Source organism: Microchirus variegatus (assembly GCF_963457635.1).
Source record: "Microchirus variegatus genome assembly, chromosome: 12".
Classification (NCBI taxonomy): Eukaryota; Metazoa; Chordata; class Actinopteri; order Pleuronectiformes; family Soleidae; genus Microchirus; species Microchirus variegatus.
In genome coordinates this window covers 20574187-20590637 of record NC_139813.1, presented here as the reverse complement: position 1 = coordinate 20590637, position 16451 = coordinate 20574187, and the positions used below count along the sequence as shown (strand labels likewise).

The following is a 16451-nucleotide window of genomic DNA, read 5'->3' as shown; positions in this document are numbered from 1 at the left end:
GATTAAGTTACAAAATGAAGAGGAATGGATTAGTTTAATTTAAATCTACTGTACTTTAACCATCAGCACTAGACAGCAGGGAGTTAGTTACAGGCCGGTGTCAGGTACAGTGGAATTAACTGATACAAGTTAAAATGAGACTTCCGATCAGGATTTTCAAAATAAAGGTATGTTACTGGATCTAAAAAGCATCAGTAGATAAGGCTACCCAGCAGATATTATTTACTTAAAGTAGTTTCAGTTAAGTATGAATAATTGCAATACAAAAGTGTATTATTATTAATCTGAACTAGGCAATTCTGTATAGTAAGAACATTTTGACAAATAGAAACGTTATTATGTCTGTAGCGAAACTTTTACTTCAGGTACTTTTGGTATAATTTCATGCCAGTGTTTTGTTGTTGTTTTCTTGTATATTTTATATTTATTTTGTATTTCCAGCAGACTGTGGGTGTCCCTTCATCCTCCATGTCAACCGCATCCACCTTTCAAAGTGTAAGTACTGGAATTAACATCAAAGCTTTCCGAACTTCAAAGCTCATGGACAGAGTGTGGTACAACACTGAACAAACACATTTCAACTCGTGTTTTGTTTTTATTATCAATGCATTATCACAAATAATTGGAATCCCAACATTTGATCAAATGAATCGTGATTACTATTATCACAATGCAAAGAAGCCTGCATTGTGTGTACATATTAATGCATATGATGGCCTTTTTGCCACCATGTTTATCCAATTTTTGTTGTCATTTTGATTCATTTACCTTCTGCTGTTTTATTCTCGACATGAGGATCAACCCCAGGATGACAGGCTGGGTACACCCTGGAGTACCCAGTCCATCACGGAGACACATAGAGACAATGTCTTATTTTCCTTATTCTGCATGTTGTTGGACTGTGGGAGGAAACCCACGCACACGAGGAGAACATGCAAACTCCATGCAGAAAGGCCCTTGTTCCCGAACCCGGGTCTCCTTACTGCAAAGGCCTGTTGTCATTTTTCTCCTTTTTTAATGTTTTGTTTAACTTGACTTAAATGTTCTTATATAAATTTGAAAACAAAGAGCCACTGTTACTAGGATCACCCATGCTTTTATTATTGAAAGTAGAAGATAAATATTTTTAATGCTTACTCAAATCTAGAGTTGTTATACAGTATATATAGTATGTTTCAATGAATTAGATAAAAGAGAGACTTTTTTGTATTAAAATGTGTTAATAATTCAGTATTAGTGACAATAGGATGCGTCTCTTAGACCCATATTTTTGTAATCACCCTTAAAAATAAATGCAGTGTTGAAGGATTGAAATGTGCATCGCTTGAGCTTTTATTTTGAAGGAGAGACGGACTAGTTTCCGCCATTACCTTGTTGATCTTTTGTGTGCGTTGACGCGGTGGGAGACGGCGCTGGAGGAAGATAACGGGTGCCGCGAGCGGAGAAACGACAATTTTGCTCGTCTTGAATGCGATGTGCAAATGCGGTGAACATTTTATTTATGCGGCGCTTCTTTCCGTTTCTTTCTTTTTTTTTTTTTTTTAAGCGAACGTCGTTGTTTTTAGGCCCCGACCAGGAACGCGTTCACACCGGTATCCGTTAACGGGAGCTCAATTGCTGGCTAACTTGAGGACAACGACGTTGACGATGATGCCTCGGTGGATTTATCCCGGTGTCGCTCACTGAGATGGACTGTGAAGTGGAGCTGCCCGCTAGCTAGTTAGCAAGCTAACGGTACCCGCCGCCGCCGCCGGGATACGCCGTGCCCCAGCGGCCCTGGATAACGTTAGCTAAATGGGTGCAACCCCGGTGTGTCGTCACGTTATCGGACGTTTCCAGCGCCGTCGCCGGGTTTGATAGAGAGGGACCATGTCAGGTTGTAAAATTGCTAACGCGATCGTTTAGAGGATAGCCCACACGTGATAGCGTTTATATCGCCCCAGCCTCCAGCATATACCCTGCACCGCCCTTGGATGCTACAGTGACGTTAACGGGGTGAGTAACACGAGCGACCACTCTTATTATAAATTACAAAGACGGATGTGGATGAAACACACGGATATTGGGCTTTGCGCCAGCCCGCAGACATGTAGCGTACGAGGTAACGTTTTGCTGTTGTCTCCTACAATACGTCAGCGCTCGGCTGTCTCTGTTACATTATCGTATTTCTTGCAATAGTGATTAAAAAAACCGCGGGTTGTCACCGCTGACACGTCCCTTCACGTCTGCTCCCGTTGTGCTAACTCAGCCTGGTGCTAGCTTACACCGAGACATGGAGTAGTGTGTTCGTGTCCCGTGCGACTCTTCCTTTTTATGGTCCTGTCTTTGCATGTTATTACTGTTCCAGTGAGGCAGTTGGCTATCAAGACAGCCACGAAAAACAAACACGAGTAAACCCCCCCATTTGAATGCCTATCAATGGATAATATCGTACTACTTTGAATGTATATCATCTATATTATGTAAAAATAAATAAAGCCTCACCCTGTACCGGTTCTCTCTCAGTAGGAATGGAACGATAAACGATATTACCGTGCATTGTCATTTAAAAACATCTCATTAAGTTGATGTGACTGGGATAATCAGGATTGCAGAGAGACATTAATATGTAACCTGTTGTTTAGCTTGTCAACATGGAGTCTGTAGTGTGATGCAGTATGAAGTGCTTTAAGGGCATTCCACGACCTTATGATGATATTCATTGCCATGTTGGAACAGTTCTGTTTGGTTCAATACAGTACGGTATGTATATTTTTTGCGTTTCCATTAGGAACGGTACCAAAACAACCAAGCCTAACCATTCCATTTTTCGGAATCCTTCGATCTATTCTCATACAAAGCTTGATGTCTTGTGTAGACAAACCAAGCAGCAAAAAAAAAAAACGAGCTGCTGGATATATCCTCCGTTGTTGTTCGTTGATCACCCTGCGTACCGTTCTCAGTCGAAACTCCAGCCTGACCGAAAGCTGTACCGTTCCAAACCGAACTGTACCATGATGGAAACGCAGCTGAAGATTCTTGTTAGTCGCTTTCAAATGTTCACTTTTAAATTTCTATTCCCAGTCACACACACAACATTTACTTTTTGCTAACGTCAGTCATGTTTATCCGTAACATTAGCAACGTCAGTACATCTATTTGTTTTTGGCACAAGGGTTCAAGGGCAATATTCAGACTTAAAGCGCCACTTATTTCTGTATAATTTCCACAGGAAATATTTGTGTCGTCCTGTACTTGCAGCCCGGAATAAATACTTTCTTAAATATTAACAGATCGTATTCACTACGCATGTTTCATGTTAATTGCATAAAATAACATCCCCCTCAACTCGCTAACCCTGAGGATTAGCGTCCTATTCCGAACAAGTTAATGTGTTCACAGCAAGGCCAATGTTTACACACATGACTGATGTTGTATCAAGTCAAATAAGTCAAGCCCAGAGGTGTTAAGTGCTGCTGCTCTGTGTCTCTGTTGCAGACGGTGTGTATCAGGATGGCACAGCTCTTGGACGAAGCCAGCAAGCTGGGCTGGGTTCTCCTCAGGGCTGTGATCCGCTTTGTGTTTATGTTCATCAACAACTGTGTAGCCATCCCGTCCTACTGCCTGTACCTGATCCTTCTCCAGCCACTGAGAATATGGGACAGCTCCACTTTCTGGCACATTGAAGGGGTCATGTTCAAATGGTTGCTGGCGATGGTGTCTTCATGGGGCTGGATCGCGGGTTATACAGGTAAGATTCCTTACTTGGAAAAAACTTGGATAATCGGATAAATCGTTTTTTTAAAAAGTGTATACATATGTAAATCTGGACAAACCTGAAAGTTGTTTCAACCCAGGTTGGAGTTGTGTAACATCCATTTAAATTGTATACTGCCTGTACACAAGTCGAGAAGAATCCTCAAAAGTTTTCTATAGCATTAGCTTTTATCCACACAAAGCCAGTGCTTTGGAAGCCCTCAAGTGCTATTTTTGGAAAACAGGAGTGTAAAACTCCCCAAACACCAGTCGCCAAGTGTTCTTTTGTATACAACCAATACGCAACCTTGGGGAAAAGATGATGTCATACATGTCACACCTCTTTTTTGCTCTTGCGTTTGCTGTGGCCCTCTCATTTTCTTCTTTTTCATGTGTTTGGAGTTTGTACACGGCTTTCTGCAGTAGCATTACAGCACATACAGGATTGCACTATATACTATACCACTTAGAGTCATTTTGGGAGATTTTGTGTGCATTGAGACATTTCTTGAAACCATTTATAGATAACTTTTTCGAAAAGGAAAAAGATTGTATAGGGAAAGTTCTGCTGTTTTCATGTGGATAGGGCTTTATTTTAAAGGGCGGTAGTCTGACTCATCTATAATTACATAAAACACATAAACTGGAAATAAGTTGGTCAAGGATTCACTGCGGGTTGTCAGGGAGGCAAAAAATGGAAATGCTCATCTTTGTTTTGAATTGATGTGGCACTTGAAAAATGTTATCGTCTTGAAATGCATCCCTTTTTTTGGCACATCTGATACTATTTCACATTCACCTAAAAGGTGTGGCACTATTAGGGATAAAATTAATAATTGATTATTGTTCTATTTTGAAAACTGACAGTTTTGCTGCTGTTGTTGTTTCCTGTCTGACAGTAAATTACTGCTGCGGTTTGGATGAAATAAGACATTGGCTTCTGCTCATTTTGAAATGACATTTCTCAGTTTTTGATACTTTTATAATGTGATTGTGTTATATTAACTAAATCCAGTCAATCCACTGGATAGTGAGAAAGTTTCACTGATGTATTTGACACACATGGTCGAAGAAAAATGGAAGCGTTCAGCTTACGATATTCCAAAACCTTTCAGCTGGCTGGTTGAACCGACTGAGACCGTCAGTGGTGTTTGGTTGCACAGAGCTGAGACTAAATGCTTACAAATTGCTAAGTGGTGAACACGGAGAGCAACAAGGCATGCTGATTAATAATGCAAAGCTTTCCACCTATAGAACACCTGGTCTTTTGTTGAGCAATATGTGTTACAGACAGGGGACAGTGTTTGTAAATGAGTAACCCCTGTGACTGAATCATGCCACTCCACGACTGCGATTTACTTTGAGATGTATCTTTAAAAACCGTGTACGTATAGAAGTGTGTTTTGTTTTTAATTCAGCAGAGAAATGGTCCAAATATATATATGTATATATATGCGAGAACAGCGCGAGCCTCTTTATTGCAGTAAAACTTATATGACGTAGTCTCGTGAGATGTTTTAAAATCAGGTGACTCGTGTGAATGATATCGCAGGGGAATACGAGTGCAAAGATAAGACCTTTTGAAATGACGATAAAGTCAAATAAGAGTCATTTTACAGCTAGTTACACAGGAGTATTATATAAACCCGGGTATGACGAAATACTGCAGCCTCCTGACATGATATATACAGTCAGTCAAAAGGATTGCACGTCATTTAACTAATATAAACGTGTACAAACCAGCCAAGTGTTGGGTCTTTGGTTTTGTTGTTTGGCTCACATAAGGAAAAAAACTGAACTCAAAGAACTCTAGATCTGAGAAGTATATATAGTCCAGAACAATACATACTTTGATGTAGTAGAAATGTAGCACTAACAAACTTCAGCTGGCAGTAGCGATGCACCTGGTGCATGTTAGAGTAGCAGTGCCGTGACCTGAACTCAAGGCTGCTGGGACGAGGGTGGGTCGATAAACCCTGGTACCTTTCCCTCACGAGGCAGACCCATGTAACCACCAGCACTGTGGGCTGTGACCTCTGGATGTGGACAGTGCATATAACACTAAAGTGTCACATACTGTATATCCCCTATTCTCTCCAGTGCTAATACTATTTTTTCTTAATGAGATAGTTTGCTTTTACCTCCCATGGTAATGTCATCGAAGATGTCAAGTTTTAAAAGTTGATAAGAGAAAACCAATTGTATGTTATTCTTATTCCATTATGTTTTTGGTCAGATTAGCTAAATACTGACTTTACACGGAGCTCTTGCGTTAAGTTCACAGTGCATGCAGGTGCAGTGTCTGGTGGCTGTGTTCATTTCGTGGAGCTATGCGTTCTGTTGCTTCTGCAAATATTTCACACTAATAGTTCAGGATTCAGGGAACTGAAACACTATATTGCTTTTATTTTGAAACAGGAACAGGATGTGTTCTTGTTGTGACCGTTATAGACGATGAAACCGAGGTCCATCCATCCATCTTCTACCGCTTTATCCTCCACATGAGGGTCACAAACTGCTTGTGCCAATCCCAGCTGACATAGGGTCAAACACAGGGTACGCCCTGCACAAGGCGTCAGTCCATCACAGGGTCAATTTAGAGCGTCCATTCAAAGAACCTCACATTTCACGCAGGCAATGTGGAAGCTGTTATTAGTAATCACAATTGTTGAAGTTAAAACTGAACTTTTCGTGAGTGGTGAGTAGCTGCTATTTTTAGTTCTCCATAACAGAAACAGCTGAGCTTCATCTCTTTTGAAAATGCTAATGTCACTTTAAGAGCAGACTAACCTTGGTCAAGCTAATGTGCTGCTGCTGCTGCTAGCTTAACCACTTCATGTAGCGGTCCATCATAAACCCTTTTTCCATAGGGCGTTTTATTATGTTATGTAATGGCATCATAAAGTTGTCAAATACTTTTACAACTATGGCGATACGCAACAGCATTTTTAAAAAAAATAATTCATTATGCTGCTTATTGTAGCGTCTCTCTGTTTGTCTAATGTTTGTGTCAGCAGAAGTAAAGTGCATATGGACTCTGTGGTGGGCGCCCTTAAACCCAATCTGCAGGATGATCTTAGATTATTTATAAACAAATGATCATACATGATATGTTAAAGTATGACACTTTGACAAGACCATTACCTTGTACTGTATTAAGTGGAATTACTGTTAATATTCATCCACCTGTCTGTTGTTCTGTTGTGGACAAAAGCAGTGTATCCATATAATCACCCCCCCCCCCACACACAGGTACATTAAAGCCGGCAGGATTAGTTTTTCATTACATGTTTGATGACTGGGCTGTGTGCTGGATCTGTGAAGAGACTGAAGATGGCAACTGTAAAATTGGAAACATTCCACACCTGTTTCCTAGTTACAAGTGTCTCCCTGTCTTTGATCGTACTCGTTATTTTTAGGCCAATACTTGTTTTACATCCTTTTGTTTACATGCATAAAACATCTTCCAGATCTATGTCTTGTGCTTTGGAATATACCAACTCGGCTATACTGAATACGGCTTTAAAAGCAGTACACGTCATGTTCCTCGAAATGCGTAGCTTGGACTTTAAATCATGATGATATTAGATTTTAGCAATTTCCTCTCTAAATGTTGGATATGAATTGATCTAGAGTTCCTCATTGTTTACTGTCGCACTCATGACTCTACCAATGAGTGGCCAATCTAGTATTGGCTCAGCTTGCTTGTAACCTCACCAGAGCAGGTACTAAAAAGTACCAGGTACTATTGCTAATGGAAAAGCCAAAAAAAATGAGTAGATGCTAGCCGTGCCATGCTATGACTGTAGGATACTTGCTAGGGCTGCAGCTATGAAATATTTTTTTATCCGATTGCTAGATTTATCGAGGAATAATCCGTAGAATACTCGCTTACAAAAAGATTCGATAGCTGCAGCCCTAGTAAGCGACATTAAATACACTAACATCAATGTTTACGTTAGCAACTGAATGCTTTGGGCTCAGATGCTGAATCATCTGGGACGTGCTGTTGGGGTACACCAGTTGTCGTTGACAGTGTTTACACTGCATCTTGTTGGCTTCTTGTTGAAGCGTGAAATGCTAACACACTTTGCACATTTTCTGCCTTTTACGAGCTGTTTCACAATCCGGATGTACGGTGTGCGTCTGCTAAAACGGTCCGTATGGAACAATGATCCCTGTGCTAAACAGGCTGCGCGAGATTGGGAATTAAACGAATAGTTGAGGCAGAGTTTTTGCCTGGAGGAATTTTTGTAATCGAGTTACTTGAATCACAAGAGTAATCGTCGCAGCCCTAGTACTTGCCTATGGTTCTTTGTTTCCCCACAGACTTTGGTAAAAATGTAATGAGTGTGATGTGTGGAAACATAATGTAGATCCAGTAACACGTGCAGTCATGCCTTGTTGTCGCTGATAAGTGAAGGAGGTGAAGCAGCTTGGAATAGCCCTGCCACTTCAGTTCAGTCCGGAGAGCAATAGCATGAATAGGAATTAACATCACCTTTGTTCTGAAGCCCTGAAACATGTTTGCATAAGTGGAGGCTGATGTGTTCTCTCCCTGTGGGGAGTCAGCACGGGTATTGATGTGAATGAGCAACGCATTATGTTGTAAATCCATATTTTAATGTTAATGTGTGATGTAATATGGCACATGTTTTTAAGTGAAAGTGGACGAGGGGGTCAAATTGAGGCTTAGCATTTAAAGAGGGCAAGAAAAGGCAATTCATGAGATCCAGTTTATTCTCTTGATACGACAACGAAATATCTGGGCTGGGTTTGATGACCAGTTTTATCTTTGTAGCCTTTTTAATCTACACTCAGAATGTGGCTACACCCATATTACCATGGTTTTTTCAAAACATCAAGATGAACCCACCACGGAAAGGCCCAAGATTAACTTTGTTCTTTGACAGAACTTGTACTTAAGCAATTATCAAATAAAAAGTGGGGGCTTTGGTCATTTTCATTAGAAACATAGTGAAGTTCATCTCGTCTGCATTGTTTTTGGAGGTAATTGCCCCGGTGGGTTAGGGTTGGTTTGTGGACAAAACTAGCAATAATTTCCAGGTTTGAACACTGATCAATATTTTCTGGACCAAAAAAAATAACCAACAGATGGACCAACTAATCATGAACCATAAATCTACAGCCTCCTTAGAGGCTTAATTGTGAATATTTTCTGGTACTTCTGTGCACTATTTAGCAAAGAAATCAGTGAAATGGAAAAAACAAACCCCACATTATGGGCTTTTTTTTATGATGTTCATGGTATTTTTCCTCTGTAGGCATCTGTTGTGAGAACAATGGCAAGGTGAATCTGAAACTAAAAATAAGAGTATATCATTCACAGCGGAGTCCTGGCAGCCGATGAGAGCCAATCAGGAAGTGGATGCTGGTAACTGTATCAAAGATCTCTTTTCTGCCCTTTCTGACTAAAACACAAGCCTGGAGTTTTCAAACAAAGATGCAGCATAATATGGATGGCAGGCACATCAGAGCAGAATTTATCTATATATTTAAATGAAAACACATTATTTGCTTTTCTTTGCAGCCCTTCCCTTTTAGAAAAAAGGCTCAGTTTTATGCAAATAATACTCTGCTTTCTGGTTTTCTCTGGTTATCATGAAGGTTCTGGGATCAGACCTGCAGCGTTCCTCTTAGCACAAAGTTTGTTTTTCCCTCCTCGTACCCATGTGGATTTTCTCTTGGCACGCCAGCTCCCTCCCCACAGCCCAACAACATGCAGCTCAGGGGTTAATTGGTACCTCGACACTTCCTGTCGCAAGTGTCGGTGTTTGTTTTTTTTGGTAAATGTTGAATCTTATACACGGGTAACCTGCTCCAGGTGTACACTGCTGCAGCTCAGTGAAGAGCCGGGTCCCCCGTGACCTTCATCTGCAAGAGAGGCATCATAGATAATGAATGGATGAACTGTTTGAGTGACAGCCATCTGAGAGCCACTGAGAGTACAGCTTTTAATACACCCCATCTTTTTCTGGCTTCCCAGTTCTCACACCCTAAAAGATTTAACTTGTCAATGGAAAATTCTCTTCATTCTACTTCAGATCCTTTTGTTTTGGGGCTATTTTCTCTTCTTTTATCAACATTTTTGGCATGGACAACCATGTCTTCCTGCTCCACAGCAGTAGCCGGCAAGGTCAGCAGTAGATTGTTTAGCTGACCAGTGATACAGGATTTGACACGATGCTCACAGTGTGCCGTCATCCTCCCCGCTCTAACTGTGTCATCTCTCAAAGACAATTTCCCTAATGTATTCTATGCGACAGATGACCTATCTCTGTGATATCATTTACGCTCGTCTCCCGCAACAATGGGGCGACTTCAGGGAGCGCGAAGGCTTGCTCCTCATGAAATGACATTGCCCTGAGGGTCTGAGCATCCCAGACAACCGCTGTCCACAGTGTGACAGACGTGTCATTTTTCTGGAGGTATGCTTTTGATTCCCTCCTCATGAGGACTGGTTGTTGTCCAAATGATCAACTTATTATTAACATCTTTCCCCCTTTCTTTTAAATAATTTTTTAACCCCTTGGAGCTCCAGTCGTTTGAGCTCCCCCCTCGTTATGATCGACAGTTGAATTCCAGAGAGGGAGAGAGGGGGTTTGCCTCCAGGGCTCATTTGTGCATGCATCTCCTCTCCTGACAGTGCAGCTGACCTCAGAGCCGAGCCTGTGACCTCACAGAGGAGTCTTGCAATGCATGAGATTATCGTAGATGTGAAATGAAAAATATGTTGTGACACCACGAGCGTGCCCAGCAGCCGTAAGAAACCATTTAATGTCCTTTTGAAAGAAACACAGAAAGCATTGTATTCAGGAACACTCATAGACTCTATGGCGTTAGAGCGGCAACTATTATTTTCATAATCGATTAATCGTTGATTATTTTCTTGATGAGTCGTTTGGTCCATAAAATCTTATCGAAGATAAGAAACAAAGACAATTTTAGAAGCTAAAACAAAAAAGCTTCAAACCAGTTAACGATTAATTTAATAATTGATTAATTGTTTCAGCTCTATATGGTGTCGTTACACGCTACATCACAGACTACTTACTGTACTAATACGACAGTCATCTTTATTATGGCCACTTTATGGGATTCATTTTTAATAGAATTAAATTGAGTAATAGAACATGTATCACACTTTCCTCCGAAAGGGGATATTGCTTGTGTTTTGTAATGGTCTCTGTTGTCAGATGGTAGTGATGATGATGATGATGATGATGATGCTGGCAAGTAGCAACTGGTTCTCCAGGTTTAGGTTATATATGTGTGTGTGTGTGTGTGTGCGTCTTCTTATGAGACTGTTTTGAAAAGGATTGTTTACAGATGGTTGTCCCTAACAGACGTGGGAACTCGAGGACATGACAGCACACAGTTTACAGAGCTTGAACAGACGGAGTATGTTGTCCTGAGCTATGGGCTTGTTTTTGCTTTGCCTTTTTAAGTCCTGAACCCGTCTACAAAATGACTGAAGGAGTTTTGCATTTAATCCAGTTTGGGCTGCAATGATTAAATGATTATTAATTAATTACTAAATGTTTTAAACTAAACTATTTGGATGAACAATTCATGAGGTTGTGTGATTGAGGCTGCATTCTACATTTTCTGCTTCATTTGCCCCAAATAACGAAGAAATCATCAAAACGGAATGGTGCTGGGCATGCTAACAGCGCTAAAGTTAACTCATGGCGTGTTTCCCTGGCGACCCGATCATTAAAACAAGTCCTTAAAGTAACGCAGTTTTTTGTTCTGCGGCAACGGAGTCCAGCCACCGTTTACCAGTTGGCTCCATTAGCTGCGTTAGCTCCTTTAGCACCGTTAGCGCGCCTACAGTCGAACTGCAGCAGTCTGTTTATTAAACGAAAAGAGCAGTGCGACAAATAACTAGCGTACCTGTGTACTGCGTATGTGTGCCTCTGTTTTTATAGTTTAGTTTTACTTTAGAGACTAATTTTAACAATCGGGAGTCAGGTAAACATGACGTCACGCCCGTCTTTTTCCCGGTCAGTCGCCATGGAAACGCGCCATGCGCTAAGTTAACGTACCCTGCACTAAAACCAAATAGACAAGTCATTTGTGAAGGCTTGAGGAAACACTGATCAACATTTTTCCCCCAACATTTTATATTTTATGGCCCGAACAAGAGTGCACATCTCTCCTGTTCAGAATTAGTGTATTATTCATCTTTATTACAGATTAACCAATATGATATTCAGTATCTGTATTAGTCAGATATACACTACCAACGTCACATGAACTTGTGAGTGATTTGCAATAAGACTGTATTTAAATGTAGACACACAGATGTGATTAATAGCATTTGTTCAAGTGCATATCTCTTTTTTAATGTTAGCCATGGACACACCAGTGAAGGATTTCCCTCTGAAGCGATCCACACTGACCGATCTTTCATTTTGCTCGTCCAAACTGTTCTGACTGTGACATTTTAATGAAACTCCCTGTGAAGTCACAAGAACAGGAAATGAGTCCTATCTCCATAACATTTTTTGTCTGAGTAAAATTGTTCTCTGGGTTAGATAAGACCTCAGCATACCTGTGTGCAGTGCTTGATATTTCTCGACGTTGGTGCTGCGTCTAAGCTTTGTATTATTTTTATCACTTTGACAGCGGAGGCACTGGTTCTTTTCCCAGCTGCTCGTTCACACCTTACAGTATGTTGCTTCACTTGAAGGAGGAAGCATTAGTCGTTTGTTGTTGCAATGCAAATAAGCGCCTGATTTCCTGTATGTAACAGGATGGAGAGTAGACACTGTTATCCAAAGTATCATTTTAAACCAGCTGTTAGTGTTATGTGTTGACTGAGGAACTGTTATTTCTTCAAGTACCTGCTGTGTTTTTCACTTAAAGTTAAATTTAACATGACCTCAAAAAACTAACACATAAGTTCAGCTTCAGAATTTGAAGTCTAAGTAGAAATGTCAATATTTCTCATGAACCGGCTTGAACCGTGGTTGTCCCGAAACTCACTTCTCCTTCCTGGTTTTAAAATTGTTTATTCATTCAACAAGCATATTCAGTTAAAAGTGTTAATGTGTTCTACTGAATAATTATTATTGGTTACATGGAGACTTATGTTTGTGGTTTTCACTTTCAAATAATCCAATATTCACTCTTGATAAGCACAAATTTCAGCAAAAAGCAAAAAAGTTTGTTTAATTCATCTAACAAGTTAGATGTTATATGCTTTATTGACAAATACCGAATATAAACCTACTTTCACTAACACATTAAACCACCGTTTGTCTGTTTGTTTTGTCTTGCAGTAACGGAGTGGGGCGACGACGTACGGCCCATCTCTGAAGAGGAAGCCATGGTCATCGTCAACCATCAGTCCACAGGAGACGTGTGCACGCTCATGATGTGCCTGCAAGACAAGGGCACGGTAAGATGAAATTTGTTTTATTTATAGTATTATAGTCAGTATTATATATTCAGTCATAAAGTATTGGAAAGCTTGAAAGAGTTGTCATCAGATGTGTGACATTGGCTGCTGCCTGACCATGTTTGCATCACACCGTGTTTTGTGTAATTGCATTGCACCTGCATAACACTTGACTATTTGAAAGTACACAAAATAGTAAGTGAGGGTCGTGACTACACTGAATGTGCGGTTGCAAAGTCAATTCTCATAGAGCAACGTCAGTCCATTTTAGACACCTGTGCATGTAGTGAAGAAAAGACAAGTTAACACTATAACACATCTTCATGGATAGTTATTGCCTGTTGCTAATCTTGTGTTTTAGTTTTGGTTGTTGTCACAGACTTGTGCAGACAAGACGAATATGTCAACATGAGCTGGATAGAGCAGCTTGGTCTCACATTTTGAGTTAATGAGGCCAAGATTGAGTCCAAGTTACATGAAAAGTCTTCTCTTTAAGTTGTCTTACACAGCTACACACCGAGTCTTGCTCTCTGTAATGAACCGTTATTTGCACTCTGTGCTCTTATTGATTTTACTCGCTGACTTTTTGATCATCCCTGGAGGAGGAAGTTTGTGTCGAAAAACCTGGCACGACCACGACGGTGCTTTCTGTAAAAGTCAAAAGAGTCGAGTCAGTTGAGAGAGTGACAGCAGCGCAAAGGGCGGCGCTGTGGTTTGCTGCATTCAAATGACACAATGTGAGATCATGGGTTTTTTGTTTCAGGCAGCCAGCAACAGATGTGTGAAGTCTAATGCGGTGGCTGCTTTGCATTCTTTCACACTCATTATTTTTGAACAGGCAGGGAAGTGGAACATGTGCGCACACGCCTCGCTCTCTTTCAATAAGATATGAATGAAATTAGGAACTAAGGAATACTGATTCTCACAAGGAGACAATGTCGCGTACACCCAAAGAGTGATTTTCATTAGAAATGCTCACATGTCTTCAGCAATTAGAGATAATTGGAGTTGTAAAAGTAATATATTTTCCACTTCTGGATTGTGTCTGGCTTGTAAGTAATACAGTATTTCATTGTGGTAAAAAGAGGATTTAATATAATAGTAAAATATGCACCTCATACACAACTGTGTTTTGAGAGGTTTTTGGTAGAGGACAAATTTGCTCGGTCAGAGCTGGGAGTGATGTCACCACGTTAACGCACTACGCGTTTCCATGACGACTGACCTGAAAAAGGCACGTGTGACGTCATGTTTGCCAGTTAGCTCCGTTAGCTGCATTAGCTCGTTTAGCGTCGTTACTGCTCCTATAGTCGAACCGGAGCGGACTGTTTATTAAACGAGAAGAGCAGCGCTACAAATAACCAGCGTACCTGTGTACTGTGTATGTGTGCCTCTGTTTTTAAAGTTTATTGTTACTGACTCATTTTAACAATCCGGAGTCACATAAACATGACGTCACGCGTGTCCTTTTTTCGGTCAGTTGTCATGGAAACGCATCATGCGCTAACGTGCGCTAACATGCGTTAACATTGACGCTGTTAGCCCACCACTAATTGTTGGCTGTTATATCAGCGCTCTACATGGTAATTAGCACACTTGTAAAAAAAATCTTAATCTTAATGTATTACCAACTTAATATGAAACAATTATACAGCAAAAGTAGCAGTGTTTTAACCATTGTCGTGAGTAGCAGCCATCTGAAAAGTCAAATTCCAACTTCCTACTACTACAACTGGAATGCACTATAAGTGTAATAAACAATACGATATGCTTTAGACATGCAATTCTGCATGTGATTTAAAATGATGGAAGAGAAACTCTCCAAACTCTTCTACAGATGCTTTGACAGTAAAGTTGATGTATTACAAAGGGTATAAATCCACAGGATTGTCAGCAGATGTCAGTTTTAAAAAGAGAGGAAAAAAATCAATTATCTCACTCCACGTTGAAAACTCACTCTGTCCTGAACAAATCATCCTGGGGGAGGCAACAGGGGATGCGCTGCTGCACTGGAGTTACACATCACAAACACGGTGACATGATCTGCCTCAACAACTGCATCCGTTGCCCAGTTTATCCGCTTATCACAGGGAGGAACAGTAAGCCAAAGCTCCACGAGTGCATGTCAGGAGGGAGCAAGCGGTTAGAGGGGGCGGTATCATTTTGGGGCACTGGGGCCAAAGCCAAAATCCTGTGCTATTAGAGCTGTCACAGTATTATTGATGCCTTATTTTCTTACCGCACACATTTGCAAAGCCGTTCGTATGATATTAGCTGCCATGCATTTACTATAAGCTGCCCAGAGTTTCCCTGAAGTGTTCTTGCAGGGTAACGGGTATTTGCAGTTATTATTTAAAGAAAATAAGGTATATCTTGTCCCATCTGTGAACTGGCCACATTAGAAATCACAGAATTTAGTCATGAACTTACGAATCAGTAACTTTGAGTCGATGCACAGGAGCTATCGTCTCGTCTCCTGCAGCTGATCTGACAGAAGTGCACTCACGCTGCCACAGGTGTCACCACCAAAACCTGGCCACTGAGCCGACAGCAGTCACTGTCAAAGCGGCAGCAAAAACTGCCTTTATACACAAAGTATAAGAACCACAGTGCCAGAGCATTGTCATCATCCCCCTAAATAATGCATCTGATGTGTTTTATGCTGTTAGAATCGTGAGTCTGACAGTTTGTGACGTTCTCAATCATCCAGGTCGTAGTCACCTTCCATAGTTGGCTATAGGCAACTGCAGGTTTTTGATATTGCTTACAGGAAAATGTGGACTTATTCAAATGTTTATTTATTTACCTTTTGCCCTTTTTTCAGGTGGTACGAAAAATGATGTGGTTGATGGACCATGTGTTTAAATACACCAATTTTGGCCTAGTGTCCTTGATCCATGGGGACTTCTTCATCAGACAGGTAAGAGACTTACGATCCCCATTAGAGGTCTCAGTGGGTTGATTTTTTATTTTGGTTGTTTGTTTTTGTTATGGCAGCTTATTTCCCAGTGAATTTGAACATACCTGCACTCTGCACTTTGACACACGACACATATTTATGTCCAGGAAGATGCCCAGCAGTTTTTTTGTTGTTAGCCTCATGACTACATCAGCTGTCGCGTCGGAACATGAAAGGATATTTGCCGCACTTGTCGACACCTTGGTTTCCTCTCTGAAGGTCGGAGGATTAAAAACAAAGACCTTGAGGTCATGATCCAACTCTTTCCAAACCCCTGGCTCCTGCTGGAGCTCTGTAAAAAGTGGAATCGCTGCTGCCCTCATAACGGCA

General features: G+C 40.9%; 1 protein-coding gene across 1 annotated transcript in view; it reads left to right on the top strand.

Annotated features, from left to right (window-relative positions):
* Positions 1–1871: 1871 nt before the first annotated feature.
* lpgat1 (lysophosphatidylglycerol acyltransferase 1) overlaps positions 1872–16451 on the top strand; it is a gene marked incomplete at its 3' end in the record, with an annotated part of 41710 nt that continues 27130 nt past the window's right edge. The window contains exons 1-4 of the mRNA XM_083899050.1: positions 1872–1995; positions 3478–3730; positions 13044–13162; positions 15987–16082. Of these exons, the coding sequence (XP_083755176.1) occupies positions 3493–3730; positions 13044–13162; positions 15987–16082 (453 nt within the window). The 5' untranslated portion in view covers positions 1872–1995; positions 3478–3492. The remainder of the gene's footprint in view (positions 1996–3477; positions 3731–13043; positions 13163–15986; positions 16083–16451) is intronic.